The sequence below is a fragment of the Scaptodrosophila lebanonensis genome, unplaced genomic scaffold, assembly GCF_003285725.1.
Source record: "Scaptodrosophila lebanonensis strain 11010-0011.00,11010-0021.00 unplaced genomic scaffold, SlebRS2 tig00001410-arrow-pilon, whole genome shotgun sequence".
NCBI classification, from domain to species: Eukaryota; Metazoa; Arthropoda; class Insecta; order Diptera; family Drosophilidae; genus Scaptodrosophila; species Scaptodrosophila lebanonensis.
Window position 1 is genome coordinate 831,750 of NW_022060738.1, and position 22,473 is coordinate 854,222.

General features: G+C 38.1%; 1 protein-coding gene across 3 annotated transcripts in view; it reads right to left on the reverse strand.

The window, feature by feature from the left end:
* The window catches only part of LOC115630499 (ATP-dependent RNA helicase DHX33), a 51,445-nt gene that overhangs the window by 18,314 nt on the left and 10,658 nt on the right, over positions 1–22,473 (reverse strand). For all 3 annotated transcript variants that reach the window (XM_030527091.1, XM_030527089.1, XM_030527090.1), the window contains 2 exons: positions 8,354–9,160; positions 6,052–6,127 (listed from right to left, as the gene is read on the reverse strand). In XM_030527091.1, coding sequence (XP_030382951.1) covers positions 6,052–6,127; positions 8,354–9,144 — 867 coding nt within the window. In that variant the 5' untranslated portion in view covers positions 9,145–9,160. The remainder of the gene's footprint in view (positions 1–6,051; positions 6,128–8,353; positions 9,161–22,473) is intronic.

Consider the following 22,473-nt stretch of genomic DNA (forward strand, 5'->3'; position numbering starts at 1 on the left):
GAAGCCTGTTTTCCCCCTTTGGAGCTCGAAATTTCCAAAATCTTATAGCCAGCCTACGCTATAAAAGGATACTTGAGTCCAAATTTCAGTTTCCTAGCTTTTACCGTTTAGGCTGTGCCTTGATCACCAATCAGTCAGTCAGGACAAACTGTTTTACATATATAGATACTTGTATATGAAGTTGCTATTAGAGCTGGGAATCTATCGATAGTTGAGACATTCGATATTCTCGATGTTTTTCAACAAAAAATTCGATAGTATCGTTTTTTTAAGCATTTGAAATTCTGTTTATTATTTAAACTAAGGAACGGTTCATTTCACAGTCATTAGTCGCATTATTACTAATGTAAAAAAATTAATTTGTTTTCAAATAAAAATACTTCCAATACTTTCTTTCAGAAGACGAATCGTAATTGTTCGTCAGAAATGGAACAATCGTCCTGGGGCCTTCTGGTAATTCGTCCAATGAAAGGCCTGGGTTCACTCTCTTAATGTGGTCGAATAAATTTGACGTATTTCCACTTGTTTTATAAACATTCTAACAGTGGATACATCTGGCCGTCTTACCATCTTTCGACCTTTCGAAATGACCCCAAACCTTAGATTTGCCAATTCGGGGCTTCTTAATTGATTCAGAATCTCCCTCATTGTTCATGCTGGGATCTGCTTGCGAACAAAACTATAATGAATATTTGCACATAGCGTTAAATAAATAATTGCACCTACCCTTGAAACTTGCATTTTGCAAAAATTTGTCCATATTTACAAAATTAGAAGCCGCCAACACCAATTAATTTAAACGCGTATTCCAAATGCGCCAAAAACAGTGATGTGAAAATGTAGAAAATGCGGGCCACTATCGTTTACTATCGGAACCGAAACATCGATAGTATAACGCTCCCACGATATATCGATAGTATCGTGAGTAGTCGACCCAGCTCTAGTTGCTATTGAACCAATAGCCAAAAAAAAACAATAGAAAATGCATGTGCACGTGCACTCGCCGATATCATTGCTCGGTTGCCATGACTCGGGAATTACTCGGGAATTATAATTAATGCAACGTTCGATCATTGCTTGCACACAGGCAAAAAGTTTCGGTCACCACCGCTCTTTCTGAGTCTTTGCAGTTTCAATTCGAACTGACTGGTTGGTGAGCGCTCGCTCACAACCGGTCATTGCTTGTATTCATGCAACAAGTTTCGATCACAACCGCTCACTTCTAAGCAGGGTTCGTAAAATGTTTCTGTTTCTGCCGCGGGTTTTAGTGGGTCGCAGCCGGCAGAGCCCGTGGGTATCGTGGGTCGTTGTCGACAGCAGCAAAGTATCGTACAAGCCGGCAGGAAAAGCCTAGCGCTCATTCGTGGCCACGAGCGAGCGCTCGGCTTCTGCAGCGCAGCTCGTACGATTCTCAGCTGCTGTCGACGGCCGACACGCACGACCTCATGGTCTCTGCCAGACGGCTCAGACGACCCTCTGAGTCAGTCGGCAGCTAATCACTGTGACCCGCGGTAAAATTTCTCGTGTCCGAATGAGTTTTGCTCGCATTTTACGAACCTTGCTTCTGAGTGTTTGCATTTTTGATTCGAACTGAGTGTTCTTTCACAATCAGTCATTGCTTGTCACGATTCCCCAATGAAATAATCATACCGAGTATGGGTAAATACTCGAGTATGACCGAAAATGTAGTACTCGTTGCAGTTCTCTGGTATATATATATGAACATACGTCTTGCACTGACAGGGAAAGAAATGTTAATTTAAAACTATTAAACATTTTTAAATGTAATTATATACTAGTTTTATGCGAATGTATGTAACACAAAGAAGGAGGTGTGGCAGACCCCACAAAGTACATAAACTATTGATCAGGATGACAAGACAAGTCGATATAGCCATGTCCGTCCGTCCGACCGTACGTCTGTCTGTATGAGCGCAGCCATCTCAGCAAGTACCAAACTTGGCATTCAGGTTCCCCTAATCCCTAGGCAGATCGAGTTTTTTTTTTTTTTTTGATGCACACCCCACCCCTCCGCAATTCGTCTTTTTCATAGCTCCCGGAATTCTGGAATGGAATTTTTAACTCAAATTTGACATATACATCCAGTTAGTGATAATGAATCCGTACGTTAAATTTCATCATTATTGGTCAATTCTGAAGAAAGTTATAGCCATAAATAATCGCTGCTCATGCACTGCCTGCAGGTATGTCCGCAGCTGTTGTTGTTGCTGCTTTGGTTCAACTTTGTACTTCATACGTACACGCATATAAGCACGCAGAGACACGAGAGAGGCGTGTCAGACCCCACCAAGTATATATATTCTTGATCAGTATGACGAGACGAGTCGATCTAGCCCTGTCTGTCTGTCTGTCCGTCTGGATCTCAGACACTATAAGAGATAGAGACACCAAACTTTGCACAAAGATGCCTTATGTGTTTACGCTATACGAGTTTGTTTTATTTTTTTTTAATTTTCCCCCCACTTCCCCCTATGGGAGTTTTCCCTATTTTCCATTCGTATATCGCCTATATCTCGGAGACTATAACACCTTATGTGAATACGCAGAAAATGTGTATTTTGGAATTTCCCTCCATCCCCCCTCTCCCACGCAAATCGTAACTCCCGTAATTCTTGGAATTTCGAACTTAAATTTTGCAAAGTGATTATGTGTCCGTATGCCAAGTTTCATCATGATAGACCGATTTAGCATGAAGTTATAGCCATTAATATATTTGCTGCCCACGCGCTGCCCGCAGCTGTTGTTGATGCAAACATGTTTACACAGACACGAATAGACGCGCATAGGCATTCAAACATTTACATAGACGCTGGGCATTGTCAGCAGTGTTGCCAATTTGCCTTTTTCCCCGTCAAACGGTTGTTATACCCTGTAACCGTAGGGTAAAAAGAGTATACTAGGTTTGTGCAAAGTATGTAACATGCAGGAGGAAGCATCTCCAAGTGTATATATTCTGAATCAGCATGACGAGAGAAATCGATCTAGACATGTCCGTCCGTCTGGATGAACGCAAGGATCTCAGAAACTATAAAAGCTAGACTAACCAAAGTTGGCATCCAGATTCTCCTAGGTCCGAGAAAGGACGAGTTTATTGTATTTTTTTTTTAATTTTCCCCCGCTACAGTCAATAGCGTCCACATTTCAAATGCTACCTAAACCAAATTTTGAACACATAATTAATATATAATTATCTACTGTTGTTTAAAATTTCAATTCTAAGAAAAGTTATTAGCGAAACAAATTCTCTCCAGTGCAACCCCCCCCAAACTACTGCAACAAGTTCGCTCTTCTTCTTCCTCTTTTTGCTGCTACTATGGGCACATATAACTCAGTGACGGAAGTTTACCTAGGTACAGGGTATTACACTGTCGGGCTCTCTTGTTTTTGAAATGAGATTGCAGGAAAATAATCCAAATTACGGGAAGCGGAAATTATGCCTTTTTAAAAATGCATTTAGCTTTTTTTCCGCATTTTGTAATTTGGCCAACAAATATATGTTTATTTGTGGTTAATAAAAAAAATTGACTTATGTACTAATTCTGTTTTCCGCTCGCTTGTGACAGTAATAGCGCTCGCTTTTGAAAATAGAACAATGTATTGATGATCAACTGTTGTGGTTATACATGACATCACTAGTTTAAGCCATCTTTTTCTCAAAATGCGCTTAATTTGTAAAGGTGGGAATGCCGAAAGAATGCAATGATAAATGCCGTGATGTTTGGCGCACTTACAAAGAAACACAGACTTTCTATGGGACAAACAAAATTAGTTTTGTAAAGCTACCGAAGAAAGAAGCAGCCTTTTTCTTGCTCAGCAAAAAGCAATAGCGCAGATTGACCGCTTTTGAAGAACACATGTTGAAATAGGTAAATATCATTTAAAATGTTCATCAAGATGAAAATACATTTTTCTAAGCATATCTTCTTCTTAGCTTTTTATTAGGATTTTTTGCAAACATTTTTAGCTTTATTTCACTCTCCTTCACGTCAAAATCAGCTTTTTTTTCCTTCTAAAAAGTTGGCAACACTGATTATCAGCGCTTTTTGATCGTGGCTCATCCCTGCACGGCATTGACCTCGTGCCGTCTTCCATATTCCGAGATCGTGCGTGATCGTATTGACTCAATAAGGCACAAAAAGTCACAAATGTGAATTTAAAATTAGGATATACTACTATAATTATTCCCCTTTCTTGCACTTATCCAAACATATATACACATATATATCAAACAGTTTGTCCTGACTGATTGGTGATCAACGTACAGCCCAAACGGTAAAAGCTAGGAAGCTGAAATTTTAACTCAAGTATCCTTTCATAGTATCCATAATAGTGTGGGTGCGCACTAAGAGAGGCTTTTGGAAAATTCGAGCATTGGCTGGCGACAAACGCACGTATTTTGTTTTTGGCACTCGTCTTTTGCATCTGCTGGCGCTACTTATTAAAACATGATGGAAATTTCCCTTCTACCTTCTTTTGCTTTCGAACTCACGTCAAGGGTGCATAACATCAGACAAAGCAGCAACAACAGCTGTGGGCAGAGCTTTGGCGGAGATAATATTTATGGCTATAACTTTCTTCATAATTGGCCTATCATGATGAAACTTGACATACAAAAACACATAATCCATAACGAGATGGTATTAGCAAATTTAAGCCCAAAATTCTAAGAATAACAAGAGTTATGGAAAATAACAAATAGCAAGGGAGTGGGGGTGTATCAGAATAAAAAACAAACTGGACCTGCCTAGGGCTTAATCTAATTTGGATACCTAGTTTGGTGATTCTAGCTCTTGTACCTTCTGAGATTTTTGCGCTCACACAGACGGACATGGCTTTAAGAAACTTGACTTGTCACCCTGATCAAGAATATACAAGTGTTGTATTTTGCATCACGATAAGGAAGGAAGGATAAGTTCATTATATCTGAGGGGGATTACTTTGAAGGGGACAAATGTATATTGATAAATAAATTCTTTTAAAAAACAAGCAAAAAAGCTAAAGTCGGGTGTCCCGACTTTGAAATACTCACATATGTTTACAATAATTATAGAAAATAAAAAAATTAAGAAAATAAAAAAAAATTTTGATCGATTTCACCTTTCTCGGTATTCGAACTCACGTAAAGGGTTTATAATTGCACATTTACATAGCAATTGCGTCTCCGATTTAACGAGAATTTAAAGCCATAAATATATTTGCTGCTGCAGCGCTGCTCAAGCGCTGCCCGCGGCTGTTGTTGATGTTGCTGTTTGGTTGACTGCGAAAATGCTTACACAGACACGAATAGATGCGCATAGGCATACATGTATGTCTATCATAGTGAAATTTGGCATACGGACACATAATAACCAACTGGGGGTATTTCCAAAATTTTAGTTCGAAATTCCAAGAATTACGGGAGTTTGAGAAAATTGCGATGCGCATGGGAGAGGGGGGAGGGAGGGAAATTCCAAAATATTCATTTTCTGCGTATTCACATAAGGGATGTGGGACATAAGGGATGTGGGACTAAATTGGTGTTCCTAGGTCTTATAGTCTCCGAGATATAGGCGATTATACGAATGGAAAATCGGGAAAACCCCCATAGGGGGGAAATGGGGGCGAAAATCAAAAACACAAAACAAATTTGCACAGCGTACACACATAAGGCATTTTTGTGCAAAATTTGGTGTCTCTATCTCTTATAGTCTCTGAGATCCAGGTGTTCATACGGACGGACGGACAGACAGACAGACAGCGTTAGATCGACTCGTCTCGTCATGCTGATCAAGAATATATATACTTTCTGGGGTCTGCCACGCCTCCTTCTGCCTGTTACATTTTTCAGCTCCCGCAAACCTAATATACTTCTGTACATTTCATGTACAGAGTATAATAAATTCAAAATTCACCTTTTCTCTTGCACAGACTATGTATACTGTTTGTTACACACTAATATACACTTTGGGTATAGGGTATAAAAACTTTGAAATTTGCAATGGGCCATGGGTACTGATGGTATTAATTTTAAAAATGAACTCGTGCACTTACCTTTGCCAGTTGACGTATTTGTTGTGCCAATACCTCAATTTCTTCTTTTCCAGTTAAGAATATTAAAATGTCATGACTGAAATAGATTTTTGATAAGGTTTAAAATAAAAATGGTAGAACTTATCAGACATTTGTATTGTAAAACTTGACATTTTTAGCGTAATCAGAATGTGTTGACTTATTATGTGGTGGTCGTCCACATGTAAAAGAATTCTAAGGATTCCGACAAACTATCATACATTCAATATTATATATGGATTTATTCGTTAGAAAGATTTGTTCGCCTTCGATACTGAACAATATTTTAGAAAAAGGCTGGTCTCGTATCAATTGGTGCTAATTGTTGGTAGCAATATATAATGCAACGAGAACCCCAAAGCGCTGACTGTTTGATAGAAGATTGAAACACCGTTTTAATACCCTGTACCCGTAGTGCAAAAAGGATATATTAGGTTTGTGCAAAGTATGTTACGGGCAGAAGGAAGCATATTCCACTGCATGAAGTCTGTCCGTCTCGATGAACGCCTGGATGATTTTTTTACAGCAGTTATGGAGAGTTGTTGTGGAAGAAGCCGTGAATATCTCAAATACACATGTTCTGCATTTGTATACCCTGTACCCGTAGGGTAAAAAGGGTATATTAGGTTTGTGCAAAGTATGTAACATGCAGAAGGAAGCATCTCCGACCCCATAAAGTATATATATTCTGAATCAGCATGACAAGAGAAATCGATCTAGACATGTCCGCCCGTCTGTCCGTCTGGATGAACGGAAGGATCTCAGAAACTATAAAAGCTAGAATAACCAAAGTTGGCATCCAGATTCTCCTAGGTCCGAGAAAGGACGAGTTTATTTTTTTTTAATTCAAAACCCCCCCCCCCCTTCCCCCCCCTTAACCAAACTTTATACACATAATTTATATATAATTGTCTACTGTTGTTTAAAATTCTATTCAATTCGGTCAATTCTAAGAAAAGTTATTAGCAAAACAAATTGTCGCCAGTACAACCCCCCAAACTGCAGCGACAAGTTCGCTCTTCTTCTTCCTCTTTTTGCTGCTGCTATGGGCGCATATAACTCAGTGACGGAAGTTTACCTGGGTACAGGGTATTACACTGTCGGGCTTGCTCGACTGTAGCATTCTCTCTTGTTTTTTTTTATTCTCGTTCACCTTAGCATTCCTTTCTTGTTTTTTTAATTTTAATTTAATTGGGCCAATCAAAATTCGTGATCACCGAAAATTCCATCGAAACTGTGCGTGAATTCATCAAAAATCAGCCGAAATGAAATTGATGGAAATGGAATTGAACATTTCCAAAACATCGATTTATCGCATTTTGACCGAACATTTGGGCTTACGAAAGGTGTGTGCACGGTTTGTTCCGCACAAATTGACTGACGAAATATTGCTCAGAATCCAACATTTGAAGGAAATCATTAAAGAGGTCAAAAACTTCCATCCTGGTGTTTCCAATATGATCCCGGAACGAAACGCCAGAGTTCTGAATGGAAGGCACCGGACGAGCCCACTTTGAAAACGTTGAAACCACTCGTGCACTCTGCTACGGGATAGGCAATTATCGCCATAAACTTGTTCCATCAATTGAAACGTTTCGGTAAAAGTTTTACCAATTTTAAAACAAAATTTAATGCAATAACTTTACTTCCAATCGATGAAATGTCATGGACAATCGATAAAGATAGCAGATTCTAACGCACCAGTCAACATATAGATAGCGCTACCGGGGGGCGCTAGATTCAAAAAGTCCTGTTTACTTTGGAACACACCTTGTATATGGATTAAATTAATTAATTACATTTTTTTCATTAATTTTTTTTTTTTTTTTTTGGGGGGGGGGGGGGGGGGGGGTATGTGGTATTTAAGAGTTGAGACCGCTTGACTTAAGCATTCCTTTGTTGTTTGGACAATATAATGTCCTTTGTCCCAGCTAATTATTTCGCGCACTATATAAGGCTGTCGAATAGGTGCAGCATCTATCACCCTACAAGTACATTTGCATGTTTCATACAGATTATAAAACCAACTAAAGGGGGAAGATGGATGCAATGCAGGAAAACACATTAAATATGAACACCTCAGTTTGCCTGGGCTCGTAGAGGCGGTCAGACAAACTAATACTCGTGTCAACGTTCCTAATTAGCTCTAATCGAAACATTCAAGCTATGGAAGCTCAAAAGCTTCATGGGCTGTGTAAACAAAGCAATTGCTAAAATCTGGTGATACATCTGCATAATGGAAACTTATAACATATGCAGCGTTTTATTCAATAAGAATACATACTTGATTGGAGTAGTACGATGAACTTCAAAAACGGTAACTAGTACTGCATGCATATAGTCTGCTTGATGCTCTTTTGTGTTCAGCACACGAACTGAATGAGTTCGACCTTCTAAATACATTCCACGCACATTTAAGTATTTTCCAAAATGATCTATATCCATTGTTGCTGAGGTAATTATAAGTTTTAATCCAGGTAGTTTTTGAATACATCTTTTGTGTTGAGCTTCTTTAACTATTCCAAGAAGAACATCAGTATTCACAGTGCGCTCATGAGCTTCGTCTAACATAATTATAGAATATTTCCGTAGAAGTCGATCACATATAGCTTCACGTAATAAAACGCCATCTGTCAAAAATCTGATTCGAGTTTTATGTGATGTCATATCTTCGAATCGTACGGTGTAACCGACGATGTCACCAACAGTGGTTGACAACTCTTGTGCAACCCGCTTAGCAATTGTAATAGCGGCAACTCGCCTAGGTTGCGTGACTGCAATAACACCGTTACGCGCATGGGCTGAATAAAGTAGAAATTGTGGGATCTGTGTTGTCTTTCCCGAGCCTGTCTCACCCATTATTAATAATGTGTCGTTCGTTTCTAATTCCTTCAAAATTCTGTCACGACAATTAAAAACTGGCAATTTTTTTCGTTCCTCTTCAATAGAACATCCCGATAGTTGTTTTGTTTGCAAATAAAGACATTTTTGGTCCGTCAAATCATTCAACTTTATTTTTCGTTTGGAGGGTACTGTGATAGTACTTTTTCCAGATATAAAATACTTTGAGTCCATTCCACACCTTGGCTTTCTGAAAAGATAAATAATTATAGATACTTATTTGGTGTACAGCTCATCTTAATGAAGAAAGAAATGCTAAAGTCGAGCGAGCTCAACTCTTAAATACCCTGTAACCCATCCCCGCCAAAAAAAAAAAAAAATTATTAAAAAAATTTAATAAATTACTTTAATTAATTTAGTTAAATAAAAAACAAGAGAGAACGCTACAGTCGGGCAAGCCCGACAGTAAAATACCCTGTACTCTCCACAAAAAAGAAAAATTAAAAAAAAAAATTTTTTTTTTTTAAATTAATTATTAAAAAAAATGAATGAATGAATGAATTAAATTAAATAAGAATACATGTTTATGTTCAGTTTTAACAGCATACATTTATATCACCTACATATGCGTGTTTATATGCGTGTATGTATGCAACACAAAGTTGAACCAAAACAGCAACAACAACAACAGCTGCGGGCAGCGCTGCCGACAGAGGCAGGCAGCGCATGAGCAGCGATTTTACTTATGGCTATAACTTTCTTCAGAATTGACCTATCATGATGAAATTTGGCACACGGACACATTAGTACTAACTGGATGTACCTACCAAAATTTCAAAAAAAATGATTTCAAAATTCCGAGAATTACGGGAGTTATGTAAAAAAAACACGAATTGCGGGGGAGTGGGGGGGGGGGTGTATCAGAAAAAATAAACAAACTCGATCTGCCTAGGGCTTATAGGAACCTTGATACCAATTTTGGTTATCCTAGCTCTTGTACTTACTGAGATCCTTGCGCTCATACAGACAGACGGACATGGGTATATCGACTCGTCTTGTCATCCTCATCAAAAATATATATACTTTGTGGGGTCTGCCACGCCTCCTTCTGTGTATTACATACATGCGCACAAAACTAGTATAGTATAGCCTTTCACCCTTTGGGTACAGGCTATAAAAATATTCAACACTTGCATACACACATAAGTGTACCGGGTATTTAAGAGTTGAGCTTGCTCGACTTTAGCATTCTTTTCTTGTTTTAATTAAAAATTGTGTCATAAAAACAAGAGAGAACGCTACAGTCGAGCAAGCCCGACAGTAAAATAGCCTGTACTCTCCACAAAAAAAATTTAAAAAAATTAAATTTGTTTAAAATTAAATTATTAAAAAAAATTGAATTAATTAATTAAATTAATAAAGAAAATTTATTTAATAGATACTTAGAAGACATGTTTATGTTCAGTTTTAACAGCATACATCTCCATCAGGGAGTTTATATGCTTGTATGTATGCAGCACAAAGTTGAACCAAAGCAGCAACAACAACAACAGCTGCGAGGAGCGCTGCCGGCAGAGCTGCAGGCAGCACATGAGCAGCGATTTTATTTATATGTAATTTTCTTCATAATTGATGCAACTTGGCACACGGACACATAAGCTCTAACTGGATGTAACTACTAAAATTGAATACGGAATTTATCAACAAAACAAGTAAAAAAGCTAAAGTCGGGTGTCCCGACTTTGAAATACTCTGTACATATGTTTACAATAATTATAGAAAATAAAAAAAAATAAATAAAAAAAGAAAAAAAAAATTGGATCGATTTTACCTCTCTCGGTATTCGAACTCACGTAAAGGGTGTATAATTGCACATTTACATAGCAATTGCGTCTGTGTGAGTGTATGTATGCCTATGCGCATCTATTCGTGTCTGTGTAAGCATTTTCGCAGTCAACCAAACAGCAACATCAACAACAGCCGCGGGCAGCGCTTGAGCAGCGCTGCAGCAGCAAATATATTTATGGCTATAACTTCTTGGTAAATCGGTTTTTAGTTCGAAATTCCAAGAATTACGGGAGTTAGAGAAAATCGCATTTGCGGGGGAGAGGGGGGAGGGAGGGGAATTCCAAAATATACATTTTCTGCGTATTCACACAAGGCATCTTGGACTAAAATTTGGTGTGCCTAGGTCTTATAGTCTCCGAGATATAGGCGATTATACGAATGGAAAATCGGGAAAACCCCCATAGGGGGGAAGTGGGGGGGAAAATCAAAAAAAAAAAACAAACTCGTATAGAATACACACATAACGCATCTTTGTGCAAATAGTCTCTGAGATCCAGGTGTTCATACGGACGGACAGACGGACAGACAGACAGACAGGGCTAGATCGACTCGTCTTGTCACGCTGATCAATAATATATATACTTTGTGGGGTCTGCCACGCCTCCTTCTGCCTGTTACATTTTTCAGCTCCCGCAAACCTAATATACTCTTGTACATTTCATGTACAGAGTATAAACACGAATTAAACACAATTAGTCAGTCAAATGTAATCGTCATTGGTCAGCTGTTGCTGACAGGTGAGTGCGTTACAGGAATTATATATAGGGTGTAAAAACATATTCCCGCAGAGACAAAATGTTGATTTAAATGTATTATATAGAAACTGCGTAAATGAGAACGAGAATCGAACTCAAACATACACAGACACACACATACACGCATAACTATTCTACACATATGTATAGAGTATTTAAAAGTCGGGATACCCGACTTTAGCTTCTCTACTTGTTATACCCTGTACCCAAAGGGTACAAGGGTATATTAGTTTTGTGCGAGTGCACATGGAACACACAGAAGGAGGCTTGGTACACCCCACAAAGTATATATATTCTTGATCAGAATGACAAGCCGAGTCGATATAGCCATGTCCGTCTGTCTGTCTGTATGAACGCAAGGATCTCCGAAAGTATAAGAGCTAGAATAACCAAACTTGGTATACAGATTCTCCTGAGCCCGAGAAAGGACAAGTTTGTTCATTTTTCCTCATATATGTACACACAAGGTGCGTTCTAAAGTAAACAGGACTTTTTGAATCTAGAGCCCCTGGGGGCACTATCTATATGTCGACTGGTGCGTTAGAGTTTGCTATCTTTATCGATTGTCCAGTGAGAATTTCATGACATTTCATCGATTGGAAGTGAAGTTATTGCGTTTTAAGTGTCAGTATGTTTGTGTTATCGGTGCGAAAATGAGCTTCGAACAAAGAGCCAACATTAAATTTTGTTTTAAAATTGGAAAAACTTTTACCGAAATTGATGAAACAAGTTTATGGCGATGATTGCCTATCTCGTAGCAGAGTGCACGACTGGTTTCAACGTTTTCAAAGTGGTCGTGAGGACATAAATGACGATCAACATATGGGCCAATCAAAATTCGTGATCACCGAAAATTCCATCGAAACTGTGCGTGAATTCATCAAAAATCAGCCGAAATCATCATTGAAATTGATGGACATGGAATTGAACATCTCCAAAACCTCGATTTATCGCATTTTGACCGAACATTTGGGCTTACGAAAAGTGCGTGCACGGTTTGTTGCGCACAATTTGACTGATGACCAAAAATTGCTCTCATCGATCGACGCTTTTGACCGATTATTTGACCAAAAATCGCATTTTAACCATTAACCACTCGCGTATTCACCTGATATGGCACCGTGCGACTTTTACCTTTTCGGAAAAATGCATTTAGCCATGGAAGGAAAGCGTTATGCAGACGTAAAGGCCATTCAAAAGGCTTGTACTGGCATACTGGCCAACGAGCTAAAACATTCGTTCGACATGCTTTTGGATCGTGCAAAAAGCTGTATTGAAGCAGAAGGAGACTATTTTGAATAAAATAAATTGATTTTGCCGAAAAAACCATTTGTTCCGTTTTTTTTTAAAAGTCCTGTTTACATTTGAACACACCTTGTACATGCATTTTTTATACGGTCATATTCGGGTAAAACCCACGCAATCCTCGAGACATACTCGGGTAAAACCTGCGCAATACTAGAGTAATACCCGAGTATAACTCACGCAATACCCAAACAATACTCGAGCAATAACTTCACTATACTCGTTCGATCAAACGCTCATTCTACCAAGTCTGGTTTGTTTCGATCAGGACTAAAAAAATGACTAAAACGAAGTGACCGAGTCTGAACTGTTTGAAAGCAAACCAATCAAGGCCGGTACTTGTGTGAACCGCCCGCAATAAGCAAATAGACAGAGCTTGGTGTGTTCGAAAGCAAACCAATCAAGTCCGGTGCTTGTTCGTAAAAATAGATCGATGGCTCATGCAAGTTCGATCATATCAAAAATGCTGAGAGTACTCAACTTATTCGAGCTCGTTTGCTGCCAAGCAATGATCTGATTTGATTGAATTTTCAGCAAGGGTGGTCGAACATACTCGTTGCAGTTCTCTGATGTGGAATTGTATTGTAATTAATAAGAAGGGAATGTGTGAACTGACGGGGCATTTCATAACTGGCGCAGCTGGTAGTCCTAGTCACTGTTTGCTGTTTTTATAGCCTGTACCCAAAGGGTGAAAGGCTATACTAGTTTTGTGCGAATGTATGTAACACACAGAAGAAGGCGTGGCAGACCCCACAAAGTATATATATTCTTGATCAGGGTGACAATCCGAGTCGATTTAGCCATGTCCGAGCTAGAATTACCAAACTTGGAATCCACACATACAGGTATATATACACAAAATACAAATTCAGACGCATTAAGCAGAATCCAAATAGATATAAATCTAAACGATGCAGCATGACCCTCCGCTTTACGTTTTACAAAATAACAGCCGCCAATATTTCAATCTTTATTTAAAAACAACATGAGGCTAATTGTTGCGCAGGAAGATTTCAACGAGAAATCTGTACTGCATATATTTAAAACATATATTGAACCTCATAAACTAACTGCAATTTTTTGTAACTATGATATTTTTACAAGCGTACAAGATGTGTTTTCAAAGTTCTTTCGCCACCAAACATACAAGTTCGTTAAAAGTACAACATTTTTAAAAGATATAATTGAGAAGGATCATCAGGATTCACTTATCCACCGTTACCATAACGACAGTAACCGCAGGGGAATTGAAGAAACACTGCTTCACCTAAAAAGAGATTTCTATTTTCCCAATATGAATGGTAATATAGCAGAAATGATCAATAGTTGCGACATTTGTTACCTTAATAAATACGACAGACACCCACAAAAACTAGCTTTCGAAATTCCTGAAACCTCAAGTCATCCCCTTGAAATAATACACATAGATATTTTTTTAGCCTGTACCCAAAGGGGAAAAGGCTATATTAGTATTGTGCGAATGTATGTAACACACAGAACGAGGCGTTGCAGACCCCACAAAGTATATATATTATTGATCAGGATGACAAGTCGAGTTCGTCTTTATACCTTTGCAAATAATACCAGGGATAGTTTAACAAAAATATTGATAGTTTTGCAACCAATACGGGACTGAAATTCACTATACCTCATACCAACAATCTTCCAGCAATTCCCAAGTCGAAAGATTCCACTCAACGCTCATTTCATTGCAACTTGATAAATGTGCATTTTATTCTTTTAGATTTTAAGTCTGAATCACACTTATTAAACAAAAAAATTGAATTGTTAAGAAGGTTTATTGGAGCGTTATTGAAAGCCGTATCGTTGTGTTTTGGCGAACTTAAAATTAAGAATTATTTAAAATGCCTCGCGAAAACGAGTTAAGCACAGAAAATTAAATAATTACTAAAACTATGGCTGATTATGGCATAAAAGTCTGCGTTATTGCTAAAGCAATAAACAAGCATCGGAATACCGTCTCAAACTTTTTAAAGTATCCGCGAAAATGTGCTCAAAACAACCGGAAAAGGGTAGTTTCCAAAGTTGGAGACCGCACTTAACGGCATTTTGGCGTGATTTAAGCAATCCCCAGCAGATTTGCCACGGATGCAACCACGGCGGTATGATACTCATGGTATGGGCGGCTTTAAGCTCCCTTGGGAAGCTACCAATATGTTTCATACCAGATCGGCCGAATGCGCAAATGTATGCGGATCTCCTGGACTTATAACATTTCCAAAAGAGTTCCATGGATAGGATTGGAAATTTCAGCAGGATAACGCCCCAATACCCGTTACATAGTATAGCATGATGTTTTTCTAGATATGAAATATCCCCTTGATGCATTGTCCTGCAGAAATTCCGGATTTAAATCCAATTGAGGACCTTTAGGGCATCCTATCAGGCAAAGTTCCTAGGTGTGGAAAACAATTTGACCCTTTAAAAAATGTAAGGGGAGCCATTGCCTAGGAATGGTCAAAAATTTACATAACCGTCCTTCAAAAGTTGGTTAATCCATGTCCTGGCGGTTGCAATAGGCCGTATAACAAAAGGGAAACACTATATATTACTAAAACTATAACTAAATTGTATTTAAAATGTAAAAAATAATTAAAATTTGAATTTCTTTTCATTTGCACATAATTTCTTTGCGATAACTTATTATTGAGCAAATAATTAAATACCAAATATATTTATGGGTTTTTAATTATCAATATCTATCACCTATTTAAAAGTAAGAATCTAACATTCAAGGGTTCCTAAGAAACTTAAAAAAAAACAAGTTGCACATACTTGTATATCAATTTTACTGAGGTATTGGATAATAAATTCGAAAAAGAAAGAAATGAACCTCAGCCTCGACCATACTGAAATGCTTGCGGATTACATTAATCACATATAACAATAATAATAATTTAATCTGGGGAGGGGAGGAATTATACACGTGTGTCTTCGTACACTGGAACATAATTCCGACTACCAACACTGTAATGTTGAAACCACTGAGAGAAAACAGAGTAGTTACAGGAGAGAGGTTGAGCAGAGCAGTGTGTGTGGATAAATAAACAATATAAAATAACTTAATAAACGTGTATTGTAATTAATAAGAAGGGAATCTGTGAGCTGGACGGGGAATTTCATAACTCGCGCTCGCCAATTGGCACGATACCCCGAACAGCCGAAATCCGAAGCGCAGCAATTCCAAAAGAAACAGCCTGGTAACGACATCACCAGTAGTAGCAGCAGCGTTAGGAATTAATATGTATGAGACAGCGCAGGCTACGCCAAAAGAAACAAGAAAGGAATGCTAAAGTCGAGCGAGCTCAACACTTAAATACCTTGTACCTCCCACCAAAAAGAAAAAAATGAAATCGATTTTAAATTTATATTATTTAATTAAATTAAATACAAATTATTCATTACATATATACAAAAGTGGAGACATGTTCATGTACAGTTTCAACAGCATACATTAACATCACGTGTCCATGTGTGTTTATATGCGTTTATGTATGCAGCATAAAGTTGAACCAAAGCAGCAACAACAGCTGCGGGCAAAACTACAAGCAGCGCATGGACAGCGATTTTATTTATGGCTATAACTTGCTTCAGAATTGACCGATCATGATGACTTAACTTAACATACGGACACATAATAACTAACTGTATGTATATGCCAAATTTGAGTTCAAAATTCCATGAATTACAGGAGTTATGCAAAACGTGAATTGCGGGAGACTGGGGAGGTGTATCAGAAAAAAAATCACAAACTCGTCCTTTCTCGGACTTAGGAGAATCTGGATACCAAGTTTCGTTATTCTTGCTCTGCCACGCCTCCTTCTGTATGTTGCATACATTCGCACAAAACTAGTATAGCCCTTTACCCTTTGCTACAGGCTTTAAGCCAGATAGCAATGCATACTTAGAGCTCCCCACGACAGGAGCTAATATACAATATGCGAGCATTAGAAGAAGACACGCTAGCAAAATGCAAAGCTGTATTGAGGTAAATGACGCACGACAGAGATATGTAAGTATCGGAGCTGAGTGAGCATTTCGAAGACTAAACATCGGGTCAACTAGGACATTTAGAACTTAGCACTACCCCAGATATTGAAATTTCTTGGAAACATACAATGAGAGGGACCATGAATATATAACTTTCGGACGAACACTGCTGAAGATAACGCACCACGAAACAAACGGAGATGAAATGTGAAACAACACCCTTCTAATCAACGCAATTGATAGGAGGGCGACCGATACAAAAGACATACGGAGCACCGAGGCCATCGTCAACAACACCAAGGGAGTCATGAAGAGGGATTGCTCTGCTTCAATGACAAAGGCTGGTAACAAACACAGACATCGTCCAGAAGTTTACTGGTGAACCGATGAAATAAAGCTAAAACTGACGGAAACACGCATTAGAAGACAGACGCCTCCTTACTCGAGAAGACGTAGAAAACATATTAGAACACAAGAGGATCAATATATATCCAGGAAGAAGCTTAATGTCGCAATAAGGAACATCAAACGAGAGAAGTGGAAAGAACTTCGCAACGACGTTAATATAGACGCATGCTTGACGTGGAAGAGGAACAAATGGACAACTTTTCCCTGCCCACCAAACAAGAATACTACACACAACGCGGCAGACGACATCGACGCATTCAGCGTGAAGGAATTCACAGAAGCAGCAAGCAGCCTAAAAAATCGGAAAGCGCCAGGGCCCGACAATATCTAGGTAGAAGTCCTTAAAGCTATAGCTGAAAGCCGACCTCATGATATCTATGACCTAACTTACAAAACCACAGTAGCTAAAAAATGGATCCTCAGGGTCTATACTAGGACCGGGGCGATGAAACGTCAGCTACGATGAAATTCTACGACACAAGTAATGGAGCGGTTAATGAATTGGTGGACTCACACGGATTACAACTGGCGACGGAAAAAATCGAGTTACTTTTGATTAGACATAAATTTCAACTGTGTTGTTGCCCAACACGAGCGCGCCAAATTGCAAAAAGGCCACCTGCCCAAAAAATTGTGTTCTCTTCTCTCTTTCTTTTAAAGGAATATTTTTCGACAGAAACGTCGACGTGAATCATTAAAATGGCTAAAAGAAGAAGAGGGGGTGAGTGGGAGATGGGGAGAGGGGAAGAGGGGGAATGCGCGGCGGAAGGGCAAAAGAAAACATTTGCAAAATTGCAGCGCCAGTGAAGCTTGAACAAAGGAATATATACAAATAAATAAAACAGAGAAAGTTGAGCCCGCTCGACTTTAGCATTCCTTTCTTGTTTAATAAATATCTTCGGATCTGCCAGGTAGCAAAATATTGCACCGTATGCAGACTTTTGGCGACCACTGTATATACGTTGTGGGGTGTGCCACGGCTCCTTCTGTGTGTTCCATATGTACATTCGCATAAAACTACTATACCCTTTCACCCTTTGGGTACAGGGTATAAAAATGTTATGGGCAGACAAAGACAGAACTGAGTACTAAGCCAGTGAAACTCTATTATTTTTAGCGATTAAACACAATTTTATATATTAGTCGGAGGCACATCATAAAGCATGTCTTAGGCGTACAATGAAAGTAGTCGTACCAATTAATTGTGATTAGGGCTCGTATGTATGTATATACTTTACTAGCAGGTCTTGCACGTCTTTGCTGATATGATATTCTTCTTTCGACGCTCTCTTTAAAGTTTTTTAAAGAGTTCATTTTCCAAATAGCAAATATACTACAATAAGTACTATGTATGGTTATACGTACGTACATACATACATATCTTCGTTACGTACCGGGCCAGTCCTGACTTAACTGTGTGCTTTCTCAGCACGTTGTACGCACGGTCGAGTTATCCCCGAAAAGTCCGACGCTGGACATTTAATTTTGATTTATAAATCGGGACGTCCCGCCAAAATTGGAGCGTTCGGCAACGCTGATATGTACATACATTCAAATTTTTCATGCAGGCGTTATCCGCATATATACATACATACATCTCTATATATATAAAACAGTTTGTCCTGACTGACTGATTGGCAATCAACGCACAGCCCAAACGGTAAGAGCTCGGAAGCTGAAATTTGGACACAAGATCCCTCTTATAGTGAAAGTGAGCACTAAGAAGGGGTTTCGGAAAATTCGAGCTCCAAAGGGGGGAAAACGAGCTCCAACGTTTGTATGAAAAATCTACAATTTTTATCCGATTAACTTAACAAACTTAGTTTGTATATTCTCAAAAAGAATACAAAAAAAACTGTATACTTGGATTTTCAATATTTTTCCTGCGGCCTGAATAATAATGATTTTCCGGTGGAAAATTCGGTAAACGAAAAGCTATGTGCAATCAACGCACAGCCCAAACGGTAAGAGCTAAGAGGCTGAAAATTGGACACATGTTGTCTTCAGTGGTGTAGGTGAGCACTAAGAAGCGGTTTTGGAAAATTCGAACGCCAAAGGGGGGAAAACGGGCTCCAACGTTTGTATGAAAAATCTACAATTTTTATCCGATTAATTTCAAACTTAGTTTGTATATTCTCAAAAAGAATACAAGAAAAACTGTATACTTGGTTTTTCACCATTTTTCATGGGGCATGAAAAAAGGGGGGTTTTCCGTGGAAAAATTGAAACACAATCAACACCCCACAGCCCAAACGGTAAAAGCTAGGAAACTGAAATTTGGGCTCAAGTATCCTATCATGGTGTAGATGCGCACTAAGAAGGGATTTTGGAAAATTCGAGCTCCAAAGGGGGGAAAAGTAGCTCCAAAGTTTGTTTGAAAATTCTGCATTTTTGAATCGATCAACTTTAAATTTAGGTTTTATAATCTATAAAAGAATACAAACAAAACTGCATACTCGGTTTTTCAAAATTTGTGTTGGAGCTTGAATTATTGGGGTTTTAATATTTATTCATTTTTTCAAATGAAAAGTTTGTGTTATAAATTTTGTCAGATCGATTTCAAATTTGGGTAATATAATCTACGTAACTAAAATTACAACTTTGCATTTAACGATTTTTAAAATATGCATTTTACAAATGCAGGTAGAACAAACAATACAAAATATCAAACAGTTGGGGACAACTAAGTATACATACACACACAAACATACATACAAGCAGCTCTTCGTGTAGTTGCGTGCAAACGGTTGAAGTAGCCAAAGCAAAATGTGAGACACTAATGTGTGAATGTTCATTTGTACACATGTATGTACATACATATGTATAAAAGTACATTCGTCTTGCACTGACAGGGCAATAAATGTTAATTAATTAAAAATTATTAACATTATAACATAAACATTTTTATGCTATTTTTTCTTTGTTTAGTACATTTGGCATAAGGGGTTTTTAGGACAACGGACTACAAGGGCGTACACAGGTTGGGCAGGGGGGACATTTCTCCCCTTAGAAAGAATTTCGCATTATGAATTACGCCAGCACCATATGTATTACATACGTACATACGTCTGTATGTAGAGTATGTACATATGTATGTATGTACATCAATAAGTATGTATGTACGTTCATACATTCCTATATACATATATAGGTTTGTATGTACAAGTATGCAGTGGGCTATCGAACACTGTTGTTTAATTGTAAAAAATTGTTTTCTATGGTTTCAAATCAAAATTTTTAAAACAACAACAACAACTTCAAGTTATTGGCTCGCAAATCTTTCGTTTTGATCATTTACGCCTGTTCATTACATACGCAAAATGCCAAAAGTTTACAGTTACAGTACACATACAAATGCATTTGCATGTATGTATGTGTACAGTGTACAATCGAATACAGTATTATAATCAATAACTCTCAAACGTTTTTTTTCGTTGTATTTGTATTCGACATGTATTACGATATATCAACACAAGTATCGATATTTTCGATATATCGCATTTAATTTTATTATTGGGGTTTTTATATTTATTCACTTTTTCAAATGAATAGTTTGTGTTATACATTTTGTCCGATCGATTTCAAATTTGGGTAGTGTTATCAGCATAACTATATCAACAAATTGGCATTCAACGATTAAAATATAGCAATATGTTTTTTACTTGCCATATGTATATCAAATATCAAATAGTTGGGGACATCCCATACACACACTCACACATACATACAACAAGCAACAGTTCGTGTCTATGTGTGCCCATGCATACATACATATGTACAAGCATATGTATGTATGCCTGTATATGTATGTAGCATGTACATACAAAACAACAACAACAACTTCAAGTTGTTGGCTCGCACATCTTCTTTCGTTTTGACCATTTAATGTTAATTGCAAAGGCAAAACGCCAAAAGTTTACAGTTACCGTCGCTAAGCAACGACTGCGTATGCGATAGTAAAGCAGAAACCGAATAACGGAGCTACGCATATTCTGCTTCGCATTGCGGGCAGATGTATGTATGTATATGATTTGTTCTTATCGATCTCAATAAATAATTAGATTTTATTATTTAAATATTCTGCTTATTGCATTCAAACTTCGATATTTTGATGGTATCGGTGGCTTCAACTATCGAAAGTTTTACTCTAGCAAATTGAGATGAGAATTGTCAGTGCTTTTTGATCGTGGCTCATCGCTGCACGGCATTGACACGAGTGCCGTGTTTCATATTGAGTTTGTGCGTGACCGTATTGACTCAAATGTGAATTTAAAATTAGGATATACCCTTATAATTATTCCCCTTTTTTGCACATAGTCTATCTTAAAACGTTGCGTTATCTCTATATATAAAACAGTTTGTCCTGACTAATTGGTGATCAACGCACAGCCCAAACGGTAAAAGATGAAATTTGGACTCAAGTATCCTTTCATAGTATCCATCATAGTGTAGGAGCACACTAAGAAAGGCTTTTGGAAAATTCTAACTCCGAAGGGGGGAGGTTTAAAAAAATATTAGTTATAGTGGTCATGTTCGTTTAAAGAAATAGTTTGGCAAGAACAAAAATGTAACGGACTACTGAACAATTTTTTGTCAAGAACAGAAAATGTTCATTTAAATACCTTTGTTGGCGCAGATGCTGCTTTAGATTAAGATAGTTTAAGAGAATTATTTGAATTTTAGTTTAGGGCGAAAAGAGAGCGCGAGAGCGGCCGTTTGCGGACGTCGCCTCGCGCCCTTTTTTCGCCGCCTTAGGATTAGTTTAGCATGTAAGCCTAATTTGAAGTCAGTTGTAAAATAGAACTAAATATAAGCACAATTGTCGCCAAATCGTTCGCATTTTCCGCATTAAAAAGTTAAAAGCAAGCGTCCCATTCTTTCTTTGTTTTTAATAATTTATATAAAATAATATAAATTTTCATTGGCGCCCGAGCAGGGACTTGCTTGTTTTTTTTAAATTAAAAACTTTAATTTGTGCGGAACCGCGTCGGTCGTGTTGTTGTTGCTGCACTGGGGAGTGTGTGTGTTGCTGTCACGTCAACTGGATTATTGGAGGATGAGTCAAGTCGACCAAAGGGAAGTTCCTGAGCCAAAGTCGACTTCACAGGTACTGTGCTAAAGTTTGAAAGTGGAATTTAACCAGCGAATTGCTTATTTCGGCCTTCAACTTTCAACCTTTGGCACATACGTGACCATAATATAATACGGTAGATAGTTGAGCATAATTAACTCAAAT